The sequence below is a fragment of the Drosophila erecta genome, unplaced genomic scaffold (genome assembly GCF_003286155.1).
Source record: "Drosophila erecta strain 14021-0224.00,06,07 unplaced genomic scaffold, DereRS2 tig00000021-arrow-pilon, whole genome shotgun sequence".
NCBI lineage: Eukaryota > Metazoa > Arthropoda > Insecta > Diptera > Drosophilidae > Drosophila > Drosophila erecta.
Genome location: NW_020825198.1, coordinates 775950 through 801699, shown reverse-complemented (window position 1 = coordinate 801699; position 25750 = coordinate 775950). Strand labels below are relative to the sequence as shown.

General features: G+C 43.1%; 1 protein-coding gene and 2 non-coding genes across 3 annotated transcripts; all 3 read right to left on the bottom strand.

Annotated features, from left to right (window-relative positions):
* Positions 1-3847: 3847 nt before the first annotated feature.
* Trnai-uau lies at positions 3848-3947 on the bottom strand. The gene is made up of 2 exons: positions 3910-3947; positions 3848-3883 (listed from the first exon to the last, which is right to left on the bottom strand). It is a non-coding gene; the product is annotated as a tRNA-Ile (tRNA).
* A 951-nt stretch (positions 3948-4898) lies between these two features.
* Positions 4899-4996, bottom strand: Trnai-uau. Its single transcript has 2 exons — positions 4959-4996; positions 4899-4934 (listed from the first exon to the last, which is right to left on the bottom strand). It is a non-coding gene; the product is annotated as a tRNA-Ile (tRNA).
* Positions 4997-21947: 16951 nt separating this feature from the next.
* Positions 21948-25550, bottom strand: LOC6544900 (protein extra-macrochaetae). Its single transcript, XM_001971016.3, has 2 exons — positions 24696-25550; positions 21948-22688 (listed from the first exon to the last, which is right to left on the bottom strand). Exons 1-2 carry the CDS (start codon positions 25263-25265, stop codon positions 22653-22655), a joined length of 606 nt encoding a protein of 201 aa, XP_001971052.1. The 5' UTR covers positions 25266-25550; the 3' UTR covers positions 21948-22652.
* Between the last annotated feature and the right edge of the window lie 200 nt (positions 25551-25750).

The window sequence follows — 25750 nt, the reverse complement described above, 5'->3', positions numbered from 1 at the left end:
GACGTTCTGAGTTGGCCACCAGCGTCGATCGTCAGCAGTTGATTGGCCAGTCCGTCACTCAAATTAGCTTTATGTCGCCGAAGCTGATCGAGATCGGTATCAGAATCTGTATCTCTATCTGTATCAGTATCCGTGAACGTGGCTGTATAGTATCTGTATCTACGGATCTGTGACTGTGTCGCCTTAGAGCTGCCAATGCAAATTCTCTAATTGTTTATTAACAATTGCCGCCGGCCAATAGTTAAGCAATTAAAAGGCACAGACACCGGCAAGTTAATGGTTATTTCGACGTTGTTTCTTTACGATTTTCCCGGGGTTTTATTTTGGAGTTGCAGCAATTTGTCTGATTTGATTTGGAGTTCGCCACCATTGTTGTAGCTGTTTTCGCCGTTTTCGATTGAGTTTTCGGTTTCGTATTAGCTCTGGGATTATGTCATGCAATTAACAATGGCACATTGTAGTGGTTGTTGTGGTTGCTGCTGCATGTTGCTCGTGTGCGCCTGCTGCATGTTGCTGCCGTTGTTTTCCTACCGTTTTTGGCTGTGAAAATTGGGCTCTTTGAATGCGGATTTGCCCGTGCTCGCTGAATTGTCGATTGCGTGCACTTTGCTGAACTTTTGCGGCTGCCTCTCCCGGCAATTGTTGCATGTAATTAACCAACTTTGACATGTCTAGTTATGCGTTGCGACAACAAATTGACGTAAGCGCGTGCGTCAGCATTTGGCGATTCGATTTGATTCCAATCCCCGGGCTTTTTGTTTCAGTCCACTCTCAGTTCACGTTCACCTCACATCTGCGATTCTGGGCGTGACTTATGCCAGTATTTCTTGCCACCTCGTGAGCAACAAGGCTGGGCGGGCACGTTCAATAGATGGAAGTGCACCTGGTTTCACCCGCACATTGCGAGCGGCTTAGCTCATTACTCGCACATTATGGAAAATTCTCAGCTGGAAATCAGCTTCCGACATGTCATTTTCCCAGGTTATTAGAATTCAATGAAAACCAAGTAGGAACGAAATTATGTAGCTTATAAACATTGAAAAAAATATATGCAAAATCGGTTACTTAATTGTTTTTCATTGTTTCACTTAAACTCTCTCTGTTCTGTAAAGGTGGCTCCTTTTCCCTGACTTGTTTATTTATAACGCACTCTCAACAAAATGGAAATAAATGATCAAAGTAATTATGTTAATGCAGGCCAATAATTTAAGGCAAAAAGCCATAAACCCTAATTAATGCCGTTAATTGAAATAAACTGATCGCAACCGAAATGTAATTTTCATTCCCATGACAAATGTTCGCGTCGAGTAAATATTTGAGCAAATCTTTTTGGCAGCGCGATCGGTGTAAGTGTCCAGTGGATGTCCCGGCCTTTCACGCATCCAAACACCTTAAAAAATGGAAAAGAGGTGCCGAGATGAAGATCCATCCGATGGTGGCCACTTGAGATGCAAGATGCAAGATGCAACGCACCGCACACTGCAATTAGTGTTAAAAGACACAAACACGCCGACACAGACGCCGCAAGCTGATGACGTTGGCCAGATACGCCAGATACCACATACGCCTCAATCCTCACCCAATACCAAAGCCAGGAAGAGCCACTAATTGGCCTAATTCTCACTTCTTTTCGGGCCCACGCAGCGGTGTAAATGGGAAAGAGGTGGTTTGAAAGGGGGGAGGGATAAAATACAGAGAGCGAAAATGGGATCTAGTATACAAACGCCTATTGGATAAATAACTTGTTTGGAAATATGTTGCTTGCTGGAAAAGGTTTTAAATAAATGCTTTTAGATCAAATACAGTTTCCTAACAACCAAACGCGTTTAATCTGAAAAATCTGCTGTTTTTTCCAAGTGTATGAACTGATCACGCCTGATCCCCATAAATAAACAACACGGCGAACAAGAAGCAGAACAAGCGGCAACATGAGTGTCAGACTGGCGACCGCCCAACCGCAAACTTCCCCGATATGCAGATGAGTATCCACGAGGATGAGGATGAAGATGGGCATGATGATGATGATGAGGATGAGGATCTGGGCATTGCAATCGCCGCGATCATGTTGCGGGCGGGTTACGATGCTATCCGATTGGATGCGATTCATTCCGTTCCGGTACGTGTGAAATGATGTGCTGGGTGGTCTGTTCCAAATCAATTGCTGCCCTCGGAAAAGGAAAGGCCCTCCTCGCGTGATGTTTATTTTGCATAAATGTTGCCCCAAATATCGCAGCTGTAAACACATAACGAACGCAGTTGGATCTCCGATCCCGAAATCCAGATCCCGAGCCCGATCCCGATCCCATCGTGATTATGCTGCCTCCGGATGGGCATCAAGCATCTGCATCTGCCCGAAAAGTTTCGGCTCTGTAAATATTTGTTTAAAATTCCGCACGCCTACCACTCCGAAAGAGTGTGCATATAAAAAACCAAGCCTCAAGCCCCCGAGGGCCACCGATGTCCGTATTTTCCCACTCCATTTGCGGGGACCACCAAAGTTTGCTGGTCCGTTGGAACTTTTGGAGGGCAATCGGCTGCAGCTGCTCGGAAAATATGCTAAGTACTCCGAGTACAGTGGCTCACGAGCTCTACAATTTTGCCAACTGAACAACGTTAATTTCACTCTTCTAATGCTGCGAACTATCAACAAAATACATCTCTATGACATCTGTTCAATTTTGAATAAACATTTTCTGATTTATTACGATGCTTTGTACATTTCGAACCACTGTGCCATCGATCGTCTTGCGGACGTCGTCGTCATCGATGCTGTGTAAACAAATCAGCCGCCGGACTGCAAACATTTTATTGGCATTGGCTGGCTGCGCTTTTGCCCTGGCTTTCGGATATAGCCGATATAGCTCTGGTTCTGCTGCTTGCTTTTTATTGACTTTACTCCAAACACTCGGCACTCCACAACGCCCACATTCCCATACTTTGGACCCCAGAATCAGCCCCATTGCCATTCCCTTTCCCATCTGGGATCCTCGGAGGGGATCTCTTTTTCAACACCTTCTTGTGGCCGCATCTGTTTGGCGTTTTTGAATTGTTGTTTAGATTTAGACTGTGCTGCAAGATCTGTTCATAATTTCAATTGACTTGGGCCGCGCAGAGATCGTAAAAATTATTTATGTGAATAGACGAACGAACACTCGCCACAGCGGATATTGTTCGATTTCCAGTGATTAATTGCTGCTTTCTACAACTCAGCAACGCTGCAAAGATCTCCATATCCACATGGCTACGGCAAGATAATGATTATCATGTTTAGTCGAAGGCACTTTTGTTGAATTTTCAAACAAACTCTGCCTGTCTGCCACTCGATTTGTTTGGGTGGCATGTTCAGACTCAGAAGCTGAGGATTTCAATTTGAGAATGGATAGGGTTGTATCTTCGCCAGCACATTTGGGTGAATATGATTTTGACAGATACTCGAAATGTTTACAAGCAACGGCGAAGTGTTCGCTAAGCCATTCGCATTCTTACATTTTTGAACTAAACATAAGAGTGGAAAGGCGTAAGTTGCTTATCACAATAACACACAAATGTATTTCCCAATCATAAGTTATCCTTTCCTACGGGAAAAAGTTAGCAGAGCTTTCTTTTACCGCAATGTTCTCCCATAGTAAATACCTATCATACCATAGATGATATATGTAAATAGTTATAAACATGGAATCTGTAGGATATTGTCAGTTTTTCTTTCCCATCTTTTACAAAGTCATATTTTTACAACGCAAAATAATTGACAGACGCGACCGTTCAATGAACACACCCACATTCTTATACAGCAACACATGCCTAACATAACCAAAAAACATAAAGTGAAACAAAAACAAAATAGACCTGCTCCAGGTGAGGCTCGAACTCACAACCACGGCATAGCTCATGTACACACTGAATACTGATTATAAGTACCGTACGCTAACCAATTGCGCCACTGGAGCGCTGCCAGGGCGCCGCCAAAAGCTCAAGGAGACCCCCAGATCCCTGAAAATAAAATAGTCCGATGTCCTTTAAGCTTTATCCCATACTTTCTTTTCCTAGCTTTCTCCAAATGTAAGGGCAGTCTACATCAAGGCAACACAGAAGCAAGAATTCAAAGCCTTATCAGTTAATTGAGCAGGGTTCTTATGTTATGTTTGAGCGCCGTTCTGTTACGCAATGCTACATAAAACCTTCCTTGAAATACTTCTTATAAAGCTTATAATGCCATCAGTAAAGTTTCAGCTTAGTTAAACTATAATCTATACAAAAAACAACTTACAACTTGCCGAATAAATATATATATTCTTAAATATCCTTGCAATAATTTAACACACAATCCTAAATGAGAAAAAGGTGCGCTTAAAAAGAAATTCCTTGGCATTTATCTCTCCAGGTAATAGTTACCTCTTAAACATTCGAAGATAATAATTAAATCACATTTAATCGATATTTATATTCACCGATTATTTAAAGAACAACATTATTTAAACCAGGCTTAATGCTTAAAATTAAAAACTTCCATAAGTGAAAATATTTCAACTATAAAATTTAAATAGCCTTCCATAAGTGAAAATATTTCAACAACATATTTTCAACTAGGTTCTTGTGTAGAAAAGTTATTTAATACGAGGTGTTAAAATTAATAATAATTACGTTGAAAGCTAGCTTACAAACATTTAAAAAAACCAAAGTTCTTTAAAATACCAAAATACTAAAAATAATATGAACCCTTTCAACTATTAAAAATTAAGAGGGAATGGCTTCGTTAGAAGATAAACTAAAATACTAAGCGAATCAAAGTCCCTAAAACCAAATAAAACCCTTGAAATAATATTTAAAGAGTTTTAAAATACAAAACTATTTAAGAAAAAAAAAAAAACTGCACCAAAAAGATATAGTCACCAGCGACTTGCTCCAGGTGAGGCTCGAACTCACAACCCCGGCATAGCTCATACACACAGAATACTGATTATAAGTACCGTGCGCTAACCAATTGCGCCACTGGAGCTGTTGACTGAGCGCCGCCAAATGCGAAACAAGACGTTCGACCCTGAAAATAGAACTTTGCTCTCACTGTGCTGAGAGTCCTCTCTCACTTTCCTCTCTCTCTTTCTCCACGTCAAAAGCAACAACCCGTTTTTGCAAGAGAAAAATATATGTATGTTTGTGATTTGAAAAACATATTTCTGAAATCAAGGAGAAAAAAAGAATTAAAATGCTAAATTAAGGATAATTGTTGCACTTATAAAATAAGGATGTCGGGCAGTCGTACAATTTATAGTTGCTTGACTATAGAAGTTTAAAGTCAAAGTTTGTGAAAAACTCAATTCATCTCGCGGTCCATATCTCTCTCTCGCTCTCTGCAAATGTTTTTGGATGAGCGCAAATATTTAAATTGTATTGTTTCGCTGATAAGAACTGAACAAACAAAAAGAATACAATCTGAACAGGCGGAATTCGGAGTACCCGAAAATCTGAAAATGTGCCAAATGAGTCAACTTCTGTAATGCTGGCCGTTTAATTTGTATTAAATGTGCAATCTCATACAGAAACGAAAGCGAAAGCCAGGCCTTTAGAATTATTAATATGTATTAGGTCAATGAAAAGTGAATTTTGTCTCGATTTTACTTTCAATTAGCAATGGATGTAGCCCATTAAATAATGCAAATGATCGGCTTTTCACTTTCGTTCGGTCGCTATTTAGTTACCCATAGAACAGGTGTGCCGATTACGAAGAAGCCCGTGAAAAATACAGTACGTTGTATTTAGTGGCGACCCCTTACCATTCCCATTACCCCTGAATTACCATTCCATTACCATGCCAACGGGCGGTGCAACAACAACGAGAAAGTCACTTGCGACAGTTCGATTTCTTCTGAATTTCATTTGCAATTGCAAAATCCCAGGCACGAGGAAAAACACTAACATTGACGAGCAGTAAAAGAGTCGACGATTTGAATGCTCTTTAAAATAAAATGAAATTCAAATTCAAATTACTTTGGAAAGTTGGTTGTTTTAGAATTCGAAAGTCTATTGTGGTTTTCCAATTCCAATTTTAGTTAAATATCAATAAAATGATAAGCTTTAGTTAGAGCATAAAAACTGTGGTGACTGCAGAAGGCCTGAGTCAGGAAATGCAAATGCCGCTAATTACTGAAGCCGTTGCTTCGGCTTTGGATGTGGCCATAATCGCTTCTAACTAAATAAAAAGCATGCAATAACAATAACCATAAAGTACAAAAGGCAATCCCCGTTAGCAACGAAAAACACCAGAAACCTCAGCAAAGCGGCGACACCTGAAGCCATGACAAATGACCACCATATGACATTAATAATCATAATTCAAAAGTTGGGGAGAGGAAAAAACAGCGAGTCTACAGCGGAAAAACTTGGCGGAACCAACCAAGTAAATCCCTTGTCATGTCATGTTGTAATTAAAAATTATTCAAATAATATTTCCATATGACAGGGGCCGTCTCGCCAGCAGTTAATAATACTATATGCCCGCATAGTATTATCGGACAATTATGTCGCACCAGCCGAGAAGTGCAAAAGTGACAAGAATAAATAAATTAAACTATATACATATGTACATATGTATATGCATATATGTATGTACCTACACAAATTAATGCTCCGTTGTGCAATTGTAATGCTGAGAATTGAACGAAATCAAATTAGAACCGAGTCCGAGGCAATCAAATCAGTGCTACAATACAGTATATCAGTTCCACCAAGGAACAAACTAGAGCAGAGATTGAGCTCGTAGACGGGATCGCAGAGGGAAATGGAAGCCAGGGTTACCACTGAGTGGCGCCAATGGAATAAAATGAAAAGAAATAAAACTATGACCGATGACAACAAAGTAAGCACAAATTGCAGGCGCTACAATGCCGATCACATCAGAACATTAGACACCAATGAGAATCGATTTGTGGCACCACAACGCGAGTTGCTTCTCAGAAGAAAGAGCTAATACTGCTTAACAAGTTGCACAATAAAACATTTGATCAAAGTAGAACAACGTTGTGTTTGAGGTAAACACACAAGACTTAGTTGAAAGATCTCTCGGCTTCCGTTGAGTCATGAAATATGAATTTAGAGTTGAGCCACAAAAAACCCAAAAAGTCACAAAAACACTATAATCAGCAGTGAGGAAATACAGACGCACATGCCAAATCTTAAAGCCACTTTCACCCGCAGATAAGAGCTGCAGAAACAAAGAAGAAATGCTGAAACTTGGGTGACTACGTACGCAAACAACTTTATATCTTGGGCACTCAAGTTCCCTTGCCCCCGGTGATTAAGATAAAGCTAAACTGGCCAGACGGACCCACGCCGCAGAACAGTGATAAGCCGCGCTTTAACTCAGTCATACCGACAGCATCAACATAATACTGCATGTGGTCATAGAAATATGGATAAATGTGTACTTACTTATTAGGTATTAGAGGAAAAATATTCAATATGTTTGTGAATATACAAAAATGCAATACTGCCTAGTCTGCTGTATTGTAAGTTGTAAGCTTTTTCCTTTTTTACACGATCATAGCAGGCTCGAGGAGATATAATTGATTGTTTATTTACTTAACGACCTATTATGCTGTCCGCGGCTGTGAGTAGTTATATCGCATATAGCCCACCCCTGCAGCTGTGGGACCTTCTGCCTTCTGCAATCTCGAAGACTGTGGGTTGGCACACAAAAAAGTGCATTAAGATTACAGCTGGCGACCGTCTGACAGTTGCTGCATTATGGAAGGAGCTTATCAGCTGTCGATGCACTTGTAGCGCCACTTTCGGTTTCGCTGGGAGACGCAGACGCAGATGCAGATGCAGTTGTAGATGCAGATGCAGATGCATATGCACTCCCAGATGCAGATGCTGTTCGATTTGCAGTTGAAGCTGGGTGAAAAGCAAAGCAGAGATTCGGGATGTCCAAAGGGGCCACTGGTCGAACCATGCGATTGATTATTGACTCAGCTGCAATTGCTCGCCGAACTGGTGACACAGAGAAAAATTTCTATTCTATTAGCATACAAATATTAACAGTACAATTGTAATGCCATTAACCTTGTAAAGCAACACCTTGCAGAGGTGCGGACTTAATCATTTGGAAAACGCCGTCAGGTAGATGAAACCCAGGTGTAATAAAGTGGCCAATTGATGGCCGATTTCCGTGACTGGTTTTCCCCAGTGTAGGCTTCAATATTTTCCCGGGGGCGCTCCAGGGCAGCCTCACTTAATCACGGATCAGATCATCGTGAATTGTTGTTTACCTTCTCACGCGTCAGCGGCTGAAACGCAAAATGCTTAATGCAAAATGCAAAATGCTTTACAGACTACAGACCGGCAATTGCCGCAAGGTACGAAATGAGGCAAACTTGGTGCAAAAAAGTAAAACGCCTGCGCAACTCGCGGGTTTCCACTAAACTTCTCATCATCCTCCGACAGTATCTGCATCTGTCTTTCTCTGTCACTTGCTGGGGACTCTCACTCGCACTCCTACAGCCAGCACTTTGCATATTATTTGTTTCGTTTGTTTGACTTTCTCATTAACTTTAGCTTACTTTGCGGCGCCTAGGTTTGTCAATACCCTCGGATATGACAGGATGCATGTGCCTGGTAGCTACCAACTTTGGAAAGCTGTCTAAATATGATTTCTGCTTAAATACCTGAGTTTCTGGTGAAAAATCCGCAATGCTAGCATCTCAGATCCATCCAAATGCAAATATGACTGTACAGGGTATCTGATAGTCGTGTGATCGTGCACCCTGGGCCTCTTTGCCCATGTACCCTGCTCGGCGGCCGTTGTGTGTGTTTTGCTTAACTGAAAGTTGGCGTCGTAAGATTTGTATGCGCACCTGATCAAACTTCACGTTCACGTCATTTGCTTGCGCTGCGTTGTTGTGTCGGTCAAGCGGAGTCAAGTTTGTGGGAACTTTTTCGCTCATTCGCATTTGGCTTTTCCCCACCCCGACTCCCGGCTATATATTTTATTCGGCCACTTTTGAGTCTGGCTCTGGGCCTCGACTTATCTGGAACTGGCATGATTCTGCTGGAGAATATGCCTGTCTCCCTGCCTGGCAATTGAACTCGATTAGCTAGAATTTGCAACTAACTGGCAGCGGTTGCGAACTACAAAATTTGGTCAAATTAACGCAGTTGGCTGCGCTGCGTGCGGCGCATGGCAAAATAGCCGAGCAAAATATGCAAACGAAAGCAGTCAAACCAACATATCGAGTGCATTGCAGGTGTTTGAACTCGATCGCTGATCGTCGATCGTCGCCAGAAAAAATAAAGAAAACTTGGAATAATTGGGCGGCAGAGGCTGACGCCACCGATTTTGGAGCGGTGAACATAAAACACAAATCGGCGCGACGGCGACTCGTGCAAATGCGAAATGCAAAACAAACAGTTTTCATATCGAAATCGTCTCGATAATTAAATGCGTTCACCGGTAAAAGTATGTCAGCAATACGCCGATTCGTCGATTCGCCGATTCAAATCGGGGAGCCAAGAGCAAAGGGAGCGCTGCGTTATTCGATATTTATCAGGTGTGCCTCTGTGACAGTGGTCCACATCGCAGGCTGAATGATAAAAGCTTGCACCACAGAAGGGGAAGAATAATATACTCGTAATATATTGCTGTACTGCCATATAATACAAACCAATTTCAAGTATGCATTTTACATTACTCAGAGTTAATACTATATGTATTTATCAGTGTAGCTCTGCTTTTGTTGACCAATGCCTCGCATTCGACATTCGCATGGCAGGGGGCCTTCTCCAGCTGAGTTCCCCGAGTTCGTTTCTAGGGCGTTGACATTTCGAGGGCGCAGCAATTGTCCAATGTTTGTCCAATTCGTCACCCAGCCGCGGACCAGATCATGTCACTTTATGGCCCCCACATGCCCCAACAATCCCCCACCCGCCTTTTTTTCCGTGCGATTTGAATTTGAGTTTCGTCAACTTAATCAGAGACGGCGGCCCAGTTGGCGCATGTGCACAAGACCCCAGCCCCAAAAACAACGAGCTGGTGACAAATCTAAGCTCAAGAGTTGCACTGAAACTGGGACGCACTGCGAGAAATATTTCACTTCTCTAATGAAGCATTTGAAACACACCACTACTGAACTCAAGGGCTTTGAAAGGCTGTATATTTCCACCTATTTCAATGGTCTTTGAAGATAGCTTTCGGCCACGCATTTATTTCGAGTGTCGGAACTTGGCAGTGAGGCCGAGCCCATTGTCTCGGAGCGAATGCATCTGCATGTGGGCGTCACTGGCTCCATGGCTTGGAGCTGGAGCTCCAAGTAAGCCCCGCGATCCGACGGGTCAGAACGGCTTGGCCAGAAGGGTGTGACAACGTTTGTGGTGACTGCCTGTCGCCTGCTGGCTTCGATCTCTTTCCTATTTGGTTTGGGATTTTATTTTTGTGTTTTGTTGTGTTTTCGGCGCATGTGGGCTTAATTTATTTTGACTTTTGGCCATTTAACTTGAGATTTATCTGGCCTAAACTATGCGCAAACATTTTCCCGGTGCCCGGCTCGCTGACGCGTGGATTAAATGTGCCAAATGACTGAGCCGGGAAGGATTTCTGTTCTGTGTTAGCGGATTACTCAATGGGTGTGGTCCAAATGCAACCAAATCAAATCGTCCATTTTGTGGGGGCTCCGCACTCTGCAGATGTCCAATTGAGTTGTCAGAGGCTAATTTGCTGCTCCCCTCAAATCAAAAACCCAACCGAATGAGTAATCATCGCTGGCTGTCTTAAAAGGGGAGAATGATGAAAGAAACTGGAATTGTTAATGCAGTTTTATACAACGAGATTTTAATGCTGGACATTACCTGCGTCTTGTATCTCCTTAAAAACCCTAATTTGCCCTGAATGCTGGGAAAGAAATACTTTAATTGGCATAACCAAGATCTTGCCCTTTTCCGTCCTTGTTATTGATCTTTTAACGGACAAATACAATAATCCGATTATATACTTCCGCTTCCGTGGAAGAACTAACAATGCAATAAGGCCAAATATGTTTCATATTTCACCAAATGAAAGCAAATAAGGAAGTATTGGTAAAAGTCAAAAATGTAGGCTTTAACTAATTACATTTTTAAGAAGGAAAAATAAATGGAAAAGGGTGTATATTTCTTTCAAAAGGGGTGCTGTAATCTGATTAAAACATCCTGTTCCGGCTAAATATAGTCATTAATTCGTAATATTAAAACTATGAAGCCCTGATATGTTTTCACTGAATTATTATTTCTTAGAGAGAGAAGATACTTGAAGAAAAGTCGTCTGCTTCCATTCGGTGAAGTATTTTCCAACAATTAATGAGGCTTTGCACTCGATTCAAAACAATTGCTTCAGATCGTCTGCATATTTTCTCCAGAGTTCAATCTGCCACTTGAGCGGCATTTCCGTGCTCGCCACAGCCTCAAGTGCTCGATGGAGTTCTTCAAACGCCGCTGACAGTTTCGACATGTAGCGGATGGCCCGGCCTGATCCGATACCAGTCGATCTCGAACTCATCCACCGAACTCTGTATGCCATGTCTCAATCAGCGGCGGAGATTCGTACTATCTTTTCCCACATTAATTATGGAACAATTAAAAGATGCGGGGAATTCCACTTGAATGGCTGTCAATAGGGCGAACAATGGACCTCTCGAAAGTGGGTTCCACATACCCATTCTCGAGCCCCTTCCTTCCAGCCGAGGGCTACATACTTGCACCCGCATATAGTATACTCCTATACCGCTGTGCGATGTGCGATGAGCGATGTGTGAGCTGATGACCTCCGCCGTGGACAAATCTCAGAGTAACAACAAAGTCTCGGCACTCACTTCGTGGAAATTACCCACCAGCTGTGTGTGTTTGTTACGCATTTCCTCTCAGGTGTGCGGCAAACAAAAGAGCTGAAAGTAGGTGCAGCTGAGGCTGAGGCCGGGATATGGCCTCTGAATCCGAATCCGAATCTGAGTCTGAGTATGAGTCTCAGTCGGAATCGGAGGCTCGGGATTAATGAGCGGCGAGCAACAGTTGCACACAGCAAAGTGAGTGGGAAAATGGAAAGGCCGCCGCCAAAACAGCAACAGATAAGTCAGTGCACCGAGAGAAATACTTTATTGGTTTTGTTTATCATTTATTACTGTTACTTATCAGCGATATCATTTGATAATTTGATATTTCTAGCTAAAAATGCCTAGATATCATGGCCTCCCCTATTTACTATTTACCATGCATTGGCACATTCCACATTTCAAGGCAATGTGGTGGGACGTTTCCCTCTGTGTAGGCTTCCAAGCCGCTGAGCCTCAGACTCTGTCTCCATTTGGGATTGAGACCGGGCCTGAAGACTGAGACCCGGCGGTTTGGCTAATGATGCCGCCGCTACGTGACGTTCGTTGCCAAGTGGCTGCCAAAGAATGGCTCACCTCTCTCGCCTTCTTTTCCGATTTTTTTTTCCTCTTTGTGGCTCACGGTTTTATGAATTGTGTGGCATTCTTTCAGACGATGTGGCTGCGGGTTTCTTTATCTGCCGACGCACCTCATTTTCCGGCTCTCATACAAATGAAAAATTCACAAAAAAAAAGTGAGGGAAAAAAACAGTGAAACAGCGATAAGTACAAGTAGCTGCAAAGGCTGTCATATGGGAACGACTGCCGCTGACGATCTGCATGGCTACCGTTCCACTACCTACGCAGCCGTCATCAATATTACACTCGAAAATATCTCAGGGTTTAAATATAAAAACTTCGATATATAGCCATAGGTTAACTAATTCATTCCTTACTCCGGGAAAAAGTTGGGCACTGGATAATAAGTCCACTGAACTGAAAAGAAAAAGTTATTAAATGAGAGTTATTAAAAATGCTCAGCATTTTTGCAAGTGCAAGTTTGCGGAGTATTCATCATCAAAATCAGCATGCAGAAACGATCAGCAATCTCCCCGTTTCATTTACTTCTTTTTGGCTCGCTTTTTAATTGAGGCGACGACTTTCCACTATAAATCAAAGGTCTGAGATGATTTGTTTGCAATTTAAATGCAAATACCGACCACCCAGCAGCTACGGCTTCAAAATTATAACTTAATTTTGGAAGAAGTCTGCATGAAACCAGCAATGAGATGAAAATGCCTTCGAGCCACATCGGCGATGAATTGCGGCCCAAACGGAATGGCAAAAGAAGGAGAAGGTGGAGGGCAGGTTGGCTAAAACCACAAGACAAAGCCACACAAAGCGATCCAATGCGACCAAGGGGCATGATTTGTCTTCAAAATACTCAAAGGCCCTCGCAAAACCTTTCCCCTCGCCGCAAAAAAAATGCCAAGCTTCAAAAAACGATTTGGCTTGGGTTTTAGAATGAAATCGAATTCAGAACTTACCTGCAAATGCAAAAACTGCTAAGAGTGTTGGGTTAATTAACTAAAATATTTGATCAAGTGTTTGAAATAACTTATGGGCGTGTCATTAAAATGCGAAAAATGAGATCACTGTCGCGCTAAACTTCTTGTATATTAAGAATAAGGTAATTTAGGTCTTCTGATATTATTATTATTTTTTGCTTGTTTTTGAACATATAAACTGCATTTTGAAATCGTCTTTATTTTATTACTGGTATTAATCCAACGTCATTTTGCGTGCAGTTAAAGCAAATTAACTTTGACGTATTAATCATATTCCTGATCTCTGACAGTCGTCTTAATGCATGCAATTTTCTTAAATCTTTCCTTGAAAATAAAGGGCATCATATAAAAGCGTTAAGCTGATCACAAGGAACGATTCCGAGAAGCTTTGTCTGATACCCTTCTTCTCTGCCGAGTTCCAGTCCCTAACCGAGTTGCAAAAAGGCCCCAAGCCCCAAACCAATCCCCGAAATATTAATAAAAGTCGTCACCGTCAAAAGGAAGCGCAGTCGATCCCAAAAAACAGCACACACACATACAGATAAAAAATTGCAAACCCAAACCCAAACCCACAAAAAAGATGAGCAAAATAAGCGGAGTTATGCCACGCCGGTGTTCAGCAAATTTCAATCTCGGCTCAAAGGCAAAACCTCTCAAGGGGAACCGAAAAAAGTAAAAGACAAAACGAAGAAGGTTCGCTTTTGGCCTGCACGTGCAGCATTGAAATGCGCCGCGCGTTGGACCCAAAGGATCTTTGCCAAAAAAAAAAAAACGGAGAAGGAGTGGGACCCAGATCCCAGATCCCAGATCCCAGAAACCCAGTCGAAGCCAAATGAATTGAAAGAATTCCTTGCGGAGCACATCGCGACTCATATTCAGAGTCAGGCTGCGACTGTGACTGAGATGGCCTTTAGAACGGGAGTGCAGTGAAAGAAAATCCGTGTAACTAAGTCAGAATCTCATAATTAATGAGGTTAGAGTCCAATAAAAAGTAGTATCGCCTACCACAAAATGTTTTAAGCATACTTACACTTTGAAATGTAAAATGAGCTACCAATTGCTTGTCATATGCCCCATTTTCTTGCAGTGTAGACTGCAGCTCATCCTCCGAACCTTGGCGAACCTTCGACGAATCGTCTCAGATCAAATGCTGAGATAGCCTTGGTCGACGGATGGACTGGACTGGACTGGATGACCGTTCTTCGGCTCGTTTTGGCCAAAATGCGACGGCGAGAAGAAATTCTTTGGCTTCGCTCAGGCCTTTTGATTTCTGGCTGGCTTTGTGTGAATAGTTTTTGGGTCTCGATCTTTTGTCGCTGGCCTTTTGTTTCTGCGGCCTTTTTTGCCAGAAGAGGTGGCCCTATATTACGATTTGAATTTCAGATTGAGTTTTAATAGCCGCAACTCAGCCGAACCACACCTGCATGCCAGCTTGCCTCCTTTTTCGCAGTTTCTGCGATGCAGCCGCGGGAAAAAGACGATGCTGAGATGCCGTCTAGATTTGGGCCCGGATCTTGGGGTGTGAAGTCTGCACTGCGCATATATGGCTAAGAAATTCAATTTCACGCTTCTTTATTAATTGACCAAGCTCTGGGCAATCGCTTTTCCCCCGCTCTGCTCATTTTCGGTGTGGATTTTTTGGCCTCTTGCGTTAATGAGATTTCTGCACTGCGATTATAGGCCTGGATTTGAATTGGGTTTGGCTTGGCCTCCACCTTTTTGGAGAAGTGCAATCCGATTGCCTTTGCAGATGTGCCGACTCAGGGTGTTTTTGCCGTTCAACGGCGATGAAGCGTTAATTAGACAAGGTAGATGCCTGATAGACAGGTGGCAAACAGAATTGAGGGAAATTGCTCGAAAGTTAAGATCAGTACCAAACACTGAATCCTGAGTTTCTCTTGAAGAAATCGGTAACAAATTAAATTTTTAAAAATATTTAGGGATTGGGGTATTATAAAATACTGAGAGTGTGCGCTAAATTTCAACTTTACTTTCCAGGAAAAGAAAAGTGTGTATGTGTTAGTCATTTTAAAAAAGATATTTCATTAGACGCGGATATTAGGAGAATGGCAAAATTCAATAAACATTTCCAGCCAATCAAAATTCGAAAAACGCTCAAATAAAATAGAGGAAAATGCATAAACGAATGCAAATGTTTATGCAGAGATTGACGCACTGCAGGCGTTGCGGTGTTGACAACAAAGTTGGGCCAAAACCAAAGACGCTGCAACGTTGGCGATGCCCCAAGCTGATTGGCCAGCCCCCCTCCTTCCCACCCATTATTTTGCTCAGTGTTGGCGGCATCTCCACACATTTTGGCAGCTACCGCGGCAACGCGTGAAAAATAATATTTATGGCAAACAAATTTCCATCTATCGACAGCAAACGGCGCCGCGACGCCAACGTGAATGCAGTAATGCAGTTTTTGGAGGTGTGTGTTTGCGAATATGACTGCAACTGCCATATAAAATAATTAGGCAGTCAGGGGTTAAGGAGCGGAGGGGTTAGCACACTGCAGCCAACTGAATGTCAACGTAAATTTCCGACTCTTTGCCGGCTAAGTGCGTCCATCAATGGCTCCATAAGTTTGGCTTGGCGGCAACCTAAATCAATCCACAGACTGAGTACGCTGCACTCAGAAAATTGCGGTGGTCCAACCCAAAAATGTAAAACCCTACCATCCAATTTTACAAGCGTATTGGTCAAAGGACCAAGTGTTAACCCTAAATTGTATTATTTGTAATATATATGGTTTTTGTATTATTGTGCTTTTAAATTCCAAGGTATTTTTTCACTGTAGTGATGTTGGTTAAGAAAGGGTTAGGCATGCTTCCTTTTTCGAAATTTCGAAAACATAAAAAATCAATTTTCTATAGTGCACCCCCACCTTTTCGCTGGGGGCCTCCACATAATCGTAAATTATATGCGAAGTCTGTTCCTTCGTCGCCATTTTTGGGCATCTTTGGACCGCTCTGACATCGCATGACAAATGGCAAATGTGCGACGGAAGTTTCAAGTCCGGAGTTTCGAGTCCCGGCTTTGGATTGGAGTCTCTTTCTTGGCTTCGTGGTCTTTTGGGCTGGCGGCAGCCTTTGTGTTTTCGGGGTATTGCTGCAAATAGAGGAAGAGGTTGTGGCATTTGTGACAAGCTGACAAGCTGGCTGGGTTTCATTGATTGCAAATTTAATTCGCCTCAGCGGTGACAGATAAGAATCGCATCGCATAACGAATACGAGTATATCTGATGGCCACGCCCCTCCGTGTGGCAATTAACCTGGCCAAATCGATCGATACTGTTCGTATCTTAAACAGAATTTGTATTTGCTGATCTGGCCTGCGATAGCGGATAAAAAAGCCCAGCCTGCGGAGCAAGAGGCAAATTTATTGAATTTAATAACGCGCCAAGTTTATCGCAAAAAGTTTTTGTCAATTTAACAAATTGCAGCTACAGCAGCAACATAAAAACAAAAAAAAAAAACAAAAAAACCCGGCCAAGCCCCGTGCCTCGAAAGCCGCGAAAAGCCAGTTGGCCAGGCCGACAATGGAAATGGAATTGAATTCCTAGACGGCTAATAATGTCTTTGTGCACAATTGACGGCCAAGTGGACAGGCGTGCAAATGAATGCGAGTCTCTGGTCCCGCAGCTCGCCAAAGAATTATGTTACGATCTGCGCCAGGATCGGTGGATAATGGGGGGCTGGGGCTAAGCTCTGGTCACCGGGGAGCTATATCGCCAAGATCAATGAATCAATTAGCAAAACGAAATGAAAATGAATGAAATAACCAACTGCAACGGCAGGAGCGCGGTCAGTATTTATTTGCGATTTTCCTATTTTATTTGGCCTAAACACAGCCAAGGCGTGGGATGGCATTTATCAATGTCGGATTTTCGGCTCTTGTTCGCTATTAAGGGGTATAGTTGGTGGTATCAGCAGCCCACAACAATAATTGTTTCAAAAAGTCTAAGGGACTTGAATATAATTGTAAGTGTAAGAGCTGATAGCTTTCAGTTTTTACTCACACGTAAGAACAGCTTATAAATTGTGGTAATTGGCTTAAAGCACTTCGCATTCATATTTGTACATATTAGGGTATTCATAAGCGCAGCCAAAAAATAAGCACTTTTATGAGCTTGCAGCTGCTGCTGGTGGTCTTTGGTTTCGTTGTTGCTGCTGCTGCTGCAAGTTGCAAGTTGCTGTTGGCAGTTGCAGTTGCAGTTCCCCATCGCATATCAATCTCGTCGGCAACTCGGGTGGCGCATTAGTCAGAGCCTCGAGGCAGAGGTAGAAAAATTGAATAGCAACAATTCAATTGGCGATAAGGAATTGTGCATAATTCTATTTAATTTACGGCTTGACACTCGCCGCAGTTCGTCATCGCTGGCGTTTGGGGTTTTCTATTTTTCCCTTCCTGACCCCTTGTCATTCGATCAAATGTCAGGCGGCAGCAACTGCAACTGCAACTGCAACGGCAACTGCAACAGCAGCAGCAACAGATATTGCAACTGCAGCAGCCGCACCTCTCGACCATTGTCATCGCCAACGTTTGAGGGAAAATCTGAACAGTGCGGCTGAGTCTTACCAGTCAGAGCTGTCATTAGGCCAACATGTGGCGGCCACTGAACCACGGCGGCGGCACCACCCCTTTTCTGCACCACCCTGGCAGCACCACCTCAACTGCACCACCTTGGCTGACAAAGCCACAATGGCCCGGTGACGCAGCTGAAATCAATGCTGTCCAGCCTTCGGGGTCCCATTTCTCGACCCACAGCCATTCCCTCCGATCGTCAGCTGCCGTCCGACTTTCTGGCTTTTCTTGCCAACTTCCGCCAGCTGATGGAGCTCGACTGCGGTGGTAGATGGTCGCGCCGTTTAAGTTTCCGATCCGTGCACCTGACTCGATTGCCAAGAAAACAAATGAGGTAAAGCCTCTAGGGTAGCCGGGAGTGGTAACTTACATCCCAGCAGATTGAAGGATCCAATAAATAATACATATTGGAACATGCAAGGTGTGTTAAAAATATGAATTTTAATATACATATAATTTAAAGGACACGTTGCTAGCATGCTGCCCATTGCTGTGCGTTTACATATGTTTCCCTGTACGACTTCAACTTGGTTTCGATTTCCTAATTCGCGTGGAACTCTCACCCAGTTTTTCCGCTTGTCCCCCGCTTTTCCCCGCCACAAAGACAGATGGCCGCTTCAATTACACAAAGTCGGTTCCCCTTAACCCCTTGCTGCCCCACCTTGCCCAGCTTAACCAATGGAAAAGTTGCTGAGCCGTGTCCGCGTTGCTTTTATATACATCGTTATGTGAGTTAGTAGTTGTGTTGCCTCTATTTTCGCTGGCGTTGGTGTCTTGACTTTGTTTTACTTTTCGTTTGCCGGTTGTTGTTGTTGTTGTTGCTAATGTTGTTGTTTAGCGAAACAGGTGCGTTTTGCGTTTTGCAGGTGTTTCCCAAAAGCCACCACCACAACAACAACAACACCTCCAGCGGTCGCGGACTGTTTAGTAGTTGCGCTTTACCGCTAGTTACACAAATTGCCATCAAGCCATACCGCGCCCTCCCCACTCCCCCTCAATAAAACGCCCGCCGCCCCATCGATTTAAGCATTTCCAAGCAGCGGCGCCAGTTGCTCATGCGCATTGTATTTCGTGTGAAAATCACAATTAAATGCGATTTTTATGCGCACCTCGCCAAAGTTGATTGTGGCTTAGCTTTCATTTCGGAGACCTCAGATGGGGCTGGAAAAAGACGCTTAACCCTAGAAAATCCGTAATTCAACTATGCAAATAAGCCACAAGAGGTTGCTGAGAAATATATGCATATTTTACGAGGCGTCTTTTCATTTATTTCAATTTGTACACCTTGCGCATTCATTTGGCTTAGTTACCGTCTTTGTTGACAATCATTAACAGAAACCCCACTTATTTGTCAATATTTACTGAACGTGCCTGGGAATCCAAAAACCTTAATGGGTACTTCAGAAACCTAAAATCAATAGGATTGCACAGTCAGCACTTGTTTAGCTTAAACAATATTAGAATGCAAAAAAAACAGAGAACTTATATTTGTTCCGGACATGTTTTTTGTCAACTGTTTCTGAAGGTAAAAGTCAATCACAGTACTTCGAATTTAAAGGAACGCAAGTTATTCGAAACATATGTTGGCCTTGAATGTCCGAAAATCGTGGCATTACGGCGAGTTTTCTGAGGTTAACTTCCATAATCCCGCCCGTAATCCGCCTGGGATCGCAAGGGGTTAAGCCGGGAGTTCGAGTAGTTCGAGCATATATAGCTACGTTTAACACTCGGGAGCCCGGCTGGTTCGGGCTCAGCTGTCAGCTGCGTGGTTGGAAATGTCAGCTTGACAATTATTATGTCAAAATTTTCCGGCACGGCCATTGGAAGGCTGGCTGAGCCGAGGCGACGGCATTCGCAATCGCAATCGCGCAGTTGCCGCAGCTGTTGACTGCTACACGAGTTTTTATGGTAATTCAAGTTTCACTGATTTCTCGTCTCAGCGCAGCGCAGTCGCACCCAAAAAACAAAAAAATGATCATTACATGAGAGAAAACCCGAGCGACTAAGGTGAGCGCACTAATTGTACCTGGCCAATGGCTCAGAGCCCAAAGCTCTGCAAACAATTAGCGCATACCAGAGTTTGGCTCGGAATCGGAGATCATTGGCCCCCAGAACGGGCGACGTCGAATAAAACGCACCGCTGCACAGCGAGAAATTGGGTATTCAAATGCATCTTTTACAATCCATTGCTATGCCTAGGGATGTATCTTTCTATACTTTATTGGTAAAATACATCATTCAATCGATCGCAAGGCAGAAGTTCAACTGATTTCTGAACTATTTATTTTCTCAAACTTTGCTGCACTTTTTCCCAGTGAACAATGCATGTCCCCCATAGACAATGCATGTGAACCCCAGTGTGTTTTGTTTCTTTTCCTATTAGTTTCCAAATGCCTGCGACTCCAGTTTAAACGACTGGGCATACCCTAACAAGCAGATAGTAATGCGGTTTTCTGGTGATGGAATGGGCACTTTTGTACGATTAAATAATTGCTCAATTAATGGGAAGCAATTGCCGGAGATCTGTCAACGAAGATATTTCAATTAGGCAGCAGCTTAAAAAACATATTTTCAAAAAGGTGTTGTGTTGAGTTTAGTACTAGGAAATCGGGAACTACTTTGTGGCATGAGTAAACTGGTAAATGAAGTTGCAAGAACTAAATGAATGAATTTATATTGATGTATTTTTCCATAATTTCCACTTGCTCCATAGAGCATCCCAGGTTTATGGGCTCCGAGGAAAAGCTTGTCGTAGCTGCTCAAAGTGTTTTCCAGCGGTCCACTGGGGTCCGATCCGAATTGACATTTGAATGGGGCGGCTGGCACCGAGTGCTCCAAGTTCCAAGTTGCGAGCTCCAAGCCCCGATCTCGAAACCAAGCCGAGCTGTAGTCGCAATTGCCAATTGGTCAGTGCATTGTAGTTGCAATCATTAACGCTAATAGGCCGCTAGATAGCGGGAAAGAGAGGGAGAGAGTGGGTGGTGGGTGAGTGCAAGTGGGAGGGCAGACAGCTGCGGGTAGCGCAGAAAGTCCAAAACTAAATCCACACCCAAGTGGTCGGCGGCAGGCGAAATAGAAGGAAAAACGGGCAGCCAGGCAGGCAAAAGTGAAGGAATGAAGGAAATTTTCTCAACCGAAATTTTCCGTCCGCAATTCGCACACGTGTGCAGGTCGAGTTTTCCACGGGCCCTGCGGCCGTTTTACCTGGGAAATCGAAAATGGGAAACGGGAAAACCAAACCCCTAATGACAAAGGCGGCGGCTGCGTGAGAAAACTCGCTCGCCCATGAAACTCTGAGAATAGTATCATCCACCTCATTGTTCTGGTAATTCGTTGCACTTGTTTACATGTGAAAATAGCCATCCAGGTGAGTTTTCCTCCCTCGGCTACTTGTTGTTTGCAGGTAGTTACCGACTTTTGTGGTAAGATCTGGCAGTTTCTCGCAATCGCATCCCCCAAGGAAATCCATTGAAATATTCGGTTTTTAATGTTTTTTACTTTTTGCAATTTATTAAGAGCTAGTGTTTGTTTTTCTTTATGTTTTAGATATATATTTTTTCGCAACATCATCAAATGTTTTCTTTTGTTTTTTCTTTACATCATGATAGAGTGTTTTTACCATCGAAATGAGAACAAAAATGTGTAATTTCGATTGCGGATCATAATTAAAATCGCATGATTATGCTAAAAAAACACTTTGTACAAAGTATGCTACAGATCACAGAACATATATTAATATATATTTATAGGTTTTAGTGTATATCTGGTAATAATTAATATGCATTATACGTTATTTCGATTTAAAAAGAAGAGGAAAACGATCCAAGGGACTCGGAAAAACTACAAAATGAGGTGTGTGTGTTTCTGTGTGAGTGGTGTGAGTGAAAATTAGTGCCTGGAAATGAACTTTCTCAAACTTAAACACTAAACGTACTCTCTCGATATAAATTAATGAATTTGAATGTGTGTGCTGCTGAGTTGGTTGTTCTTGTTATTTATTGGCTGTGGCTAATCAATAATAGGAAAACTCTTCATTGATTAAAATTAATAGGAAAATCATTTGGATTTAAATCATATAATCGCAATGCAGAAAACGATGATTCAACGTAATAGCAGTTTGATGCCTGTGCATTTTTATTAAATTCTTTTTTATTGCTGATCTCTGTTTGCTTTGCATTAGTAACATTTTTTTTCTTGCGTTGTTTAAACCAAAACAAAACTAAAATTAGGAAAACAAAAATATATGCTTCAGTGTAATTTCAAGCGTTAAAGGAAAAATTAAATTGTTTAAAGCTTTGCCAAGTTTTCTTCCGTTCATTCTTAAGCGCCATCCTAGTTGTAATGTTTAATTAATAATCATAATGTTTACTTGCTTACGCTGCTCTAATGCTAGGTTTTGTGTTGTTGTGTTCTTGTTATTAAATCTTTAAACTAAACTCTGTTGAGCCAAAAGCGAGGTCTCGTTTTCCCGGCTTTTCCTTTCGCCCGGGAAAAGGAGCGTTGTAGAGATGCGCCTGGGCTGTGGTTTTCTTGAGAGTTTCACACGTTATCTTATGCGGAGATCTTCACACGAAGGTTGCGAGTGGAGTTTTGACTGTACTTTCATTATGCATTTAGTTAATAAGTTTATAGGTTCCGTGGGTTTTCCCGGCTGGGCGTTTTTCCACGCTTACGACTGTCTGCTGTCTTTCTCCGCATTCAGTGGCTAAAAAAAGAGAAAAGCGGCAAAATTCAAATTAGTACTTTATTAATGTGCGATTGAAATGCAGTAATTTGTTTATTAGCTGTTTGATTTCGCCATTCTATGTTATCAATTAGTTGCCTGTTCCACTGATTGTTTTTTGTGCTTCAGACGCTCGCTGAGAAGCTGATGTCGTTGAGTGGAGGGGGGCAATGGGGCAATAAAGAGGCGCCAAGAAAATCAAACGAGCTGTCACTGATGCTTTTGTTTTGCACTTATTTCAGTTCTTTGGCACTGGGCAAAATGATTTGCATGTTCTTAGTGCATTTGAAGATACAACATATTTGACAATAACATCTCAGCGAGCTGGCTTCAATGAACCGTATAAAAGTATCCGCAGTTCAAACTGCGCAAACATAGAAATCACGCAGTTTTTCCCCCAGTGTCTTGCGCTCTCCGCTCCTCCGTCTTCTGCTCTCTGACTGCGAGGGGGCGGTTGTGGAAGGGGGGGCAGGATCCGTGGGGGGAACACAATGTAGAAAGCGACCGACTGGCGACTGGCGCACAGCTGCGCGAAAAAAAATCGAAAAAGCAACAGCAAAAACAACTGAAAACAACCCACAGAGAGAACATTTTGAACACGTGCATTTCTTTTTACAGTTTTCTGAGTGCCCCCATGTGTTCTGTGTATGTGTGTGTGCGTGTTTTCGAAAGAATTCTCGGATTGTTGTGCTGTTGTTGTTGCGGCGGTGACACATCATACAAACACAAAAAATATATATGTTTGTGGGTTGCAGATGTTTTGCCACAACAAACACACAAAATTACGCACCAAAAATGTGAAAAACCAGACGTACGCAAAGCGGACTGAGTTCAAAACCCACTGTGATATTAATCAAACATTTTAAAAGAAGAAGGCACGAGTTGAAAATCATCTCTCTCTAAGTTTGGAAGAAGGGTTTCCACCTTCACAATTTATCAACAATCAGCGATCGAAAATTAATAACACTTGGCGGGTCACCCAGTCGAACATATGTTTAAAAAACCCACTGAAAAAAGCGTTTTTGAACCTGTTTTTACGTAGGTCGCAAACGAATTTTTTCGCCAACATCATTAATAATCGAAAATCCGAAAACGAAGAAGATGAAGATGAAGAAACGAAGCTGAGCGCTAATGAAGTAAGCCAAAAAATAAACCCAAATGAAATAAAATACGAAGACTGATGATTCCCCAATTTCAAATTCCGTTTTCAAGCTCGCAAGTGCGTGTGAGTGTGTGTGCGAGTGTGTGAAATAAATTTAAGTATCTGCAGGTGTTCATTTAAAACATCACAACAACAGAAAAAGGCCGCGAGAAAAAATTAACAGCTACGTATAGGCAACACACAAAAGAAAGAAACGATGGCGACAACAACCGCAACCCATACAATCGCACAAAGACGGTCTGTGAAATGTCTACATACATACATACATTTGTACATACATATAAAAACGAAATGAAATTTTCGGGGCGAAGAAGGCCGTGATATTTATTGTTGTCGAAAGCCCAGTAAAGAAATTTCCCAAGACTCGCCAAAAGTCGTCCTGACGAAAAACGAATGAAAAAAATAAAACCCCTCCTCTCACGCAAACATTCGACAATCGCCTTATGAATGAGGTCACTCGCGCAACAAAAACAAGTAAAGCCAAACAGTTTGACACTCAATTGTCTCCTATATTTGCAATGCAAATGTCAGACAGCTGCGGTCAAAATAGTGGCACTCAAATCGGTGGGATATGCTTTTGCCAATCTTCACTGCTGGAATTTATCGCACTATTGCCCAGAGTTAAAACGAGTGATTTTAAATTGAAATCTTCAAGTCAGATACTTTTTTGAACACCTTTCCTATTTAACCATGCTATTTTCTCAAAAATTAATATTTCTACCGAAGCCTTGGCATTTCTCCTATTATTTCCACCTCAGCTGTGCTCATCTGCCCACTTCCTCCTATTCGGGTATTTCACTAACTTAGCAATTCGTTTGTTAACTCACCGTTGCTAAACTGTTAGACAGTTGCTGCTGTGATTGCAGTTGCTGCTGCTGCTGCTGCAGTTGCAGTTGCTGTTGCTGCTGCTGCTGTTGCGGATGGGCGGGCGCCACAAGAGTGTTGGGCGTTTGGCGATCGGTGAGCGGGAGACGGGCGGCGGGACTAGAGACTTTCGCCGGCTGCTCGGCGTTCAGGCGCTGGGCGAGGACATCTGGATCGACTTCCGCTTCCGCCTCGGCATCCGCATCCTCCATGTCGCTGTCCTCGTCCTCGTGGAGTCCGTTCACCGCCGTCAGAGCGGCTGCCGCATCGAAGTTGCCCATCTCGGGGTGCGTCTCCAGCTCGGTCTGCAGGTCGCAGATGTAGTCGATGACGTGCTGGATGATCTCCAGCTTGGTGAGCTTCCTGTTCTTGGGCATGAACGGAACGAGGTCCTTCAGCTTGGACAGATACATCTTCATCTCGGCGTTCTCACCGTCGCCGCGGTGCGTGGGATGGCGCTGGATGCGCCCGCTGGCGTTCAAGGCCGGCATTCCGGAGGCACCTGTCTGGCAGACGGCCGTCAGGGACTTCATTCTGGAGATGATTGCTTTACGCTCCTTGAGTAGAATCTTGGCGGTTGTTACACGGTCGTACCGGATTACTTGCGAGGTTCAGTTAAAGCTAGCTCTTGACTTGCTTTTCAATTCAATTTGATTTGATTTCGGTTTCTCTGCGAGTTGTTGGCTTTGTGCGCGCTCACTTCACTTTGTTTTCACACTCTGTCGATGCTCGAAACGAAACACTTTAATCCAGCGTGTTTTCTGCGTTTGCGTTCTCGATTTTTATATCTTTTGCAGCGAGCGGTCGGCACACGAATGAATGTTGCTCGCTCAGAGCGCCCGCTTTTATACCCCCGAGCGGGCCGATCCGAAGAGCGCTGATAGGCGGAGTCTTCGGTGGTTGGAGAGTGAGAGCGTGGAGACTGGGGTAACTGAGACTCTCTCATGGAAGCCCACCATGTGGATGAGGTGTAGAACTTGTACCACAGCTGGAAACCGGAATTTGGGAGAGTTCCCAA

Excerpts from the sequence above, each read along its gene's own strand:
- LOC6544900 (XM_001971016.3), bottom strand. The coding sequence starts at position 25,265 with ATGAAGTCCCTGACGGCCGTCTGCCAGACAGGTGCCTCCGGAATGCCG. Across the intron at positions 22,689-24,695 it reads TGTCTAACAGTTTAGCAACG|CCACTGAATGCGGAGAAAGA; the intron begins GTGAGTTAACAA and ends CTCTTTTTTTAG.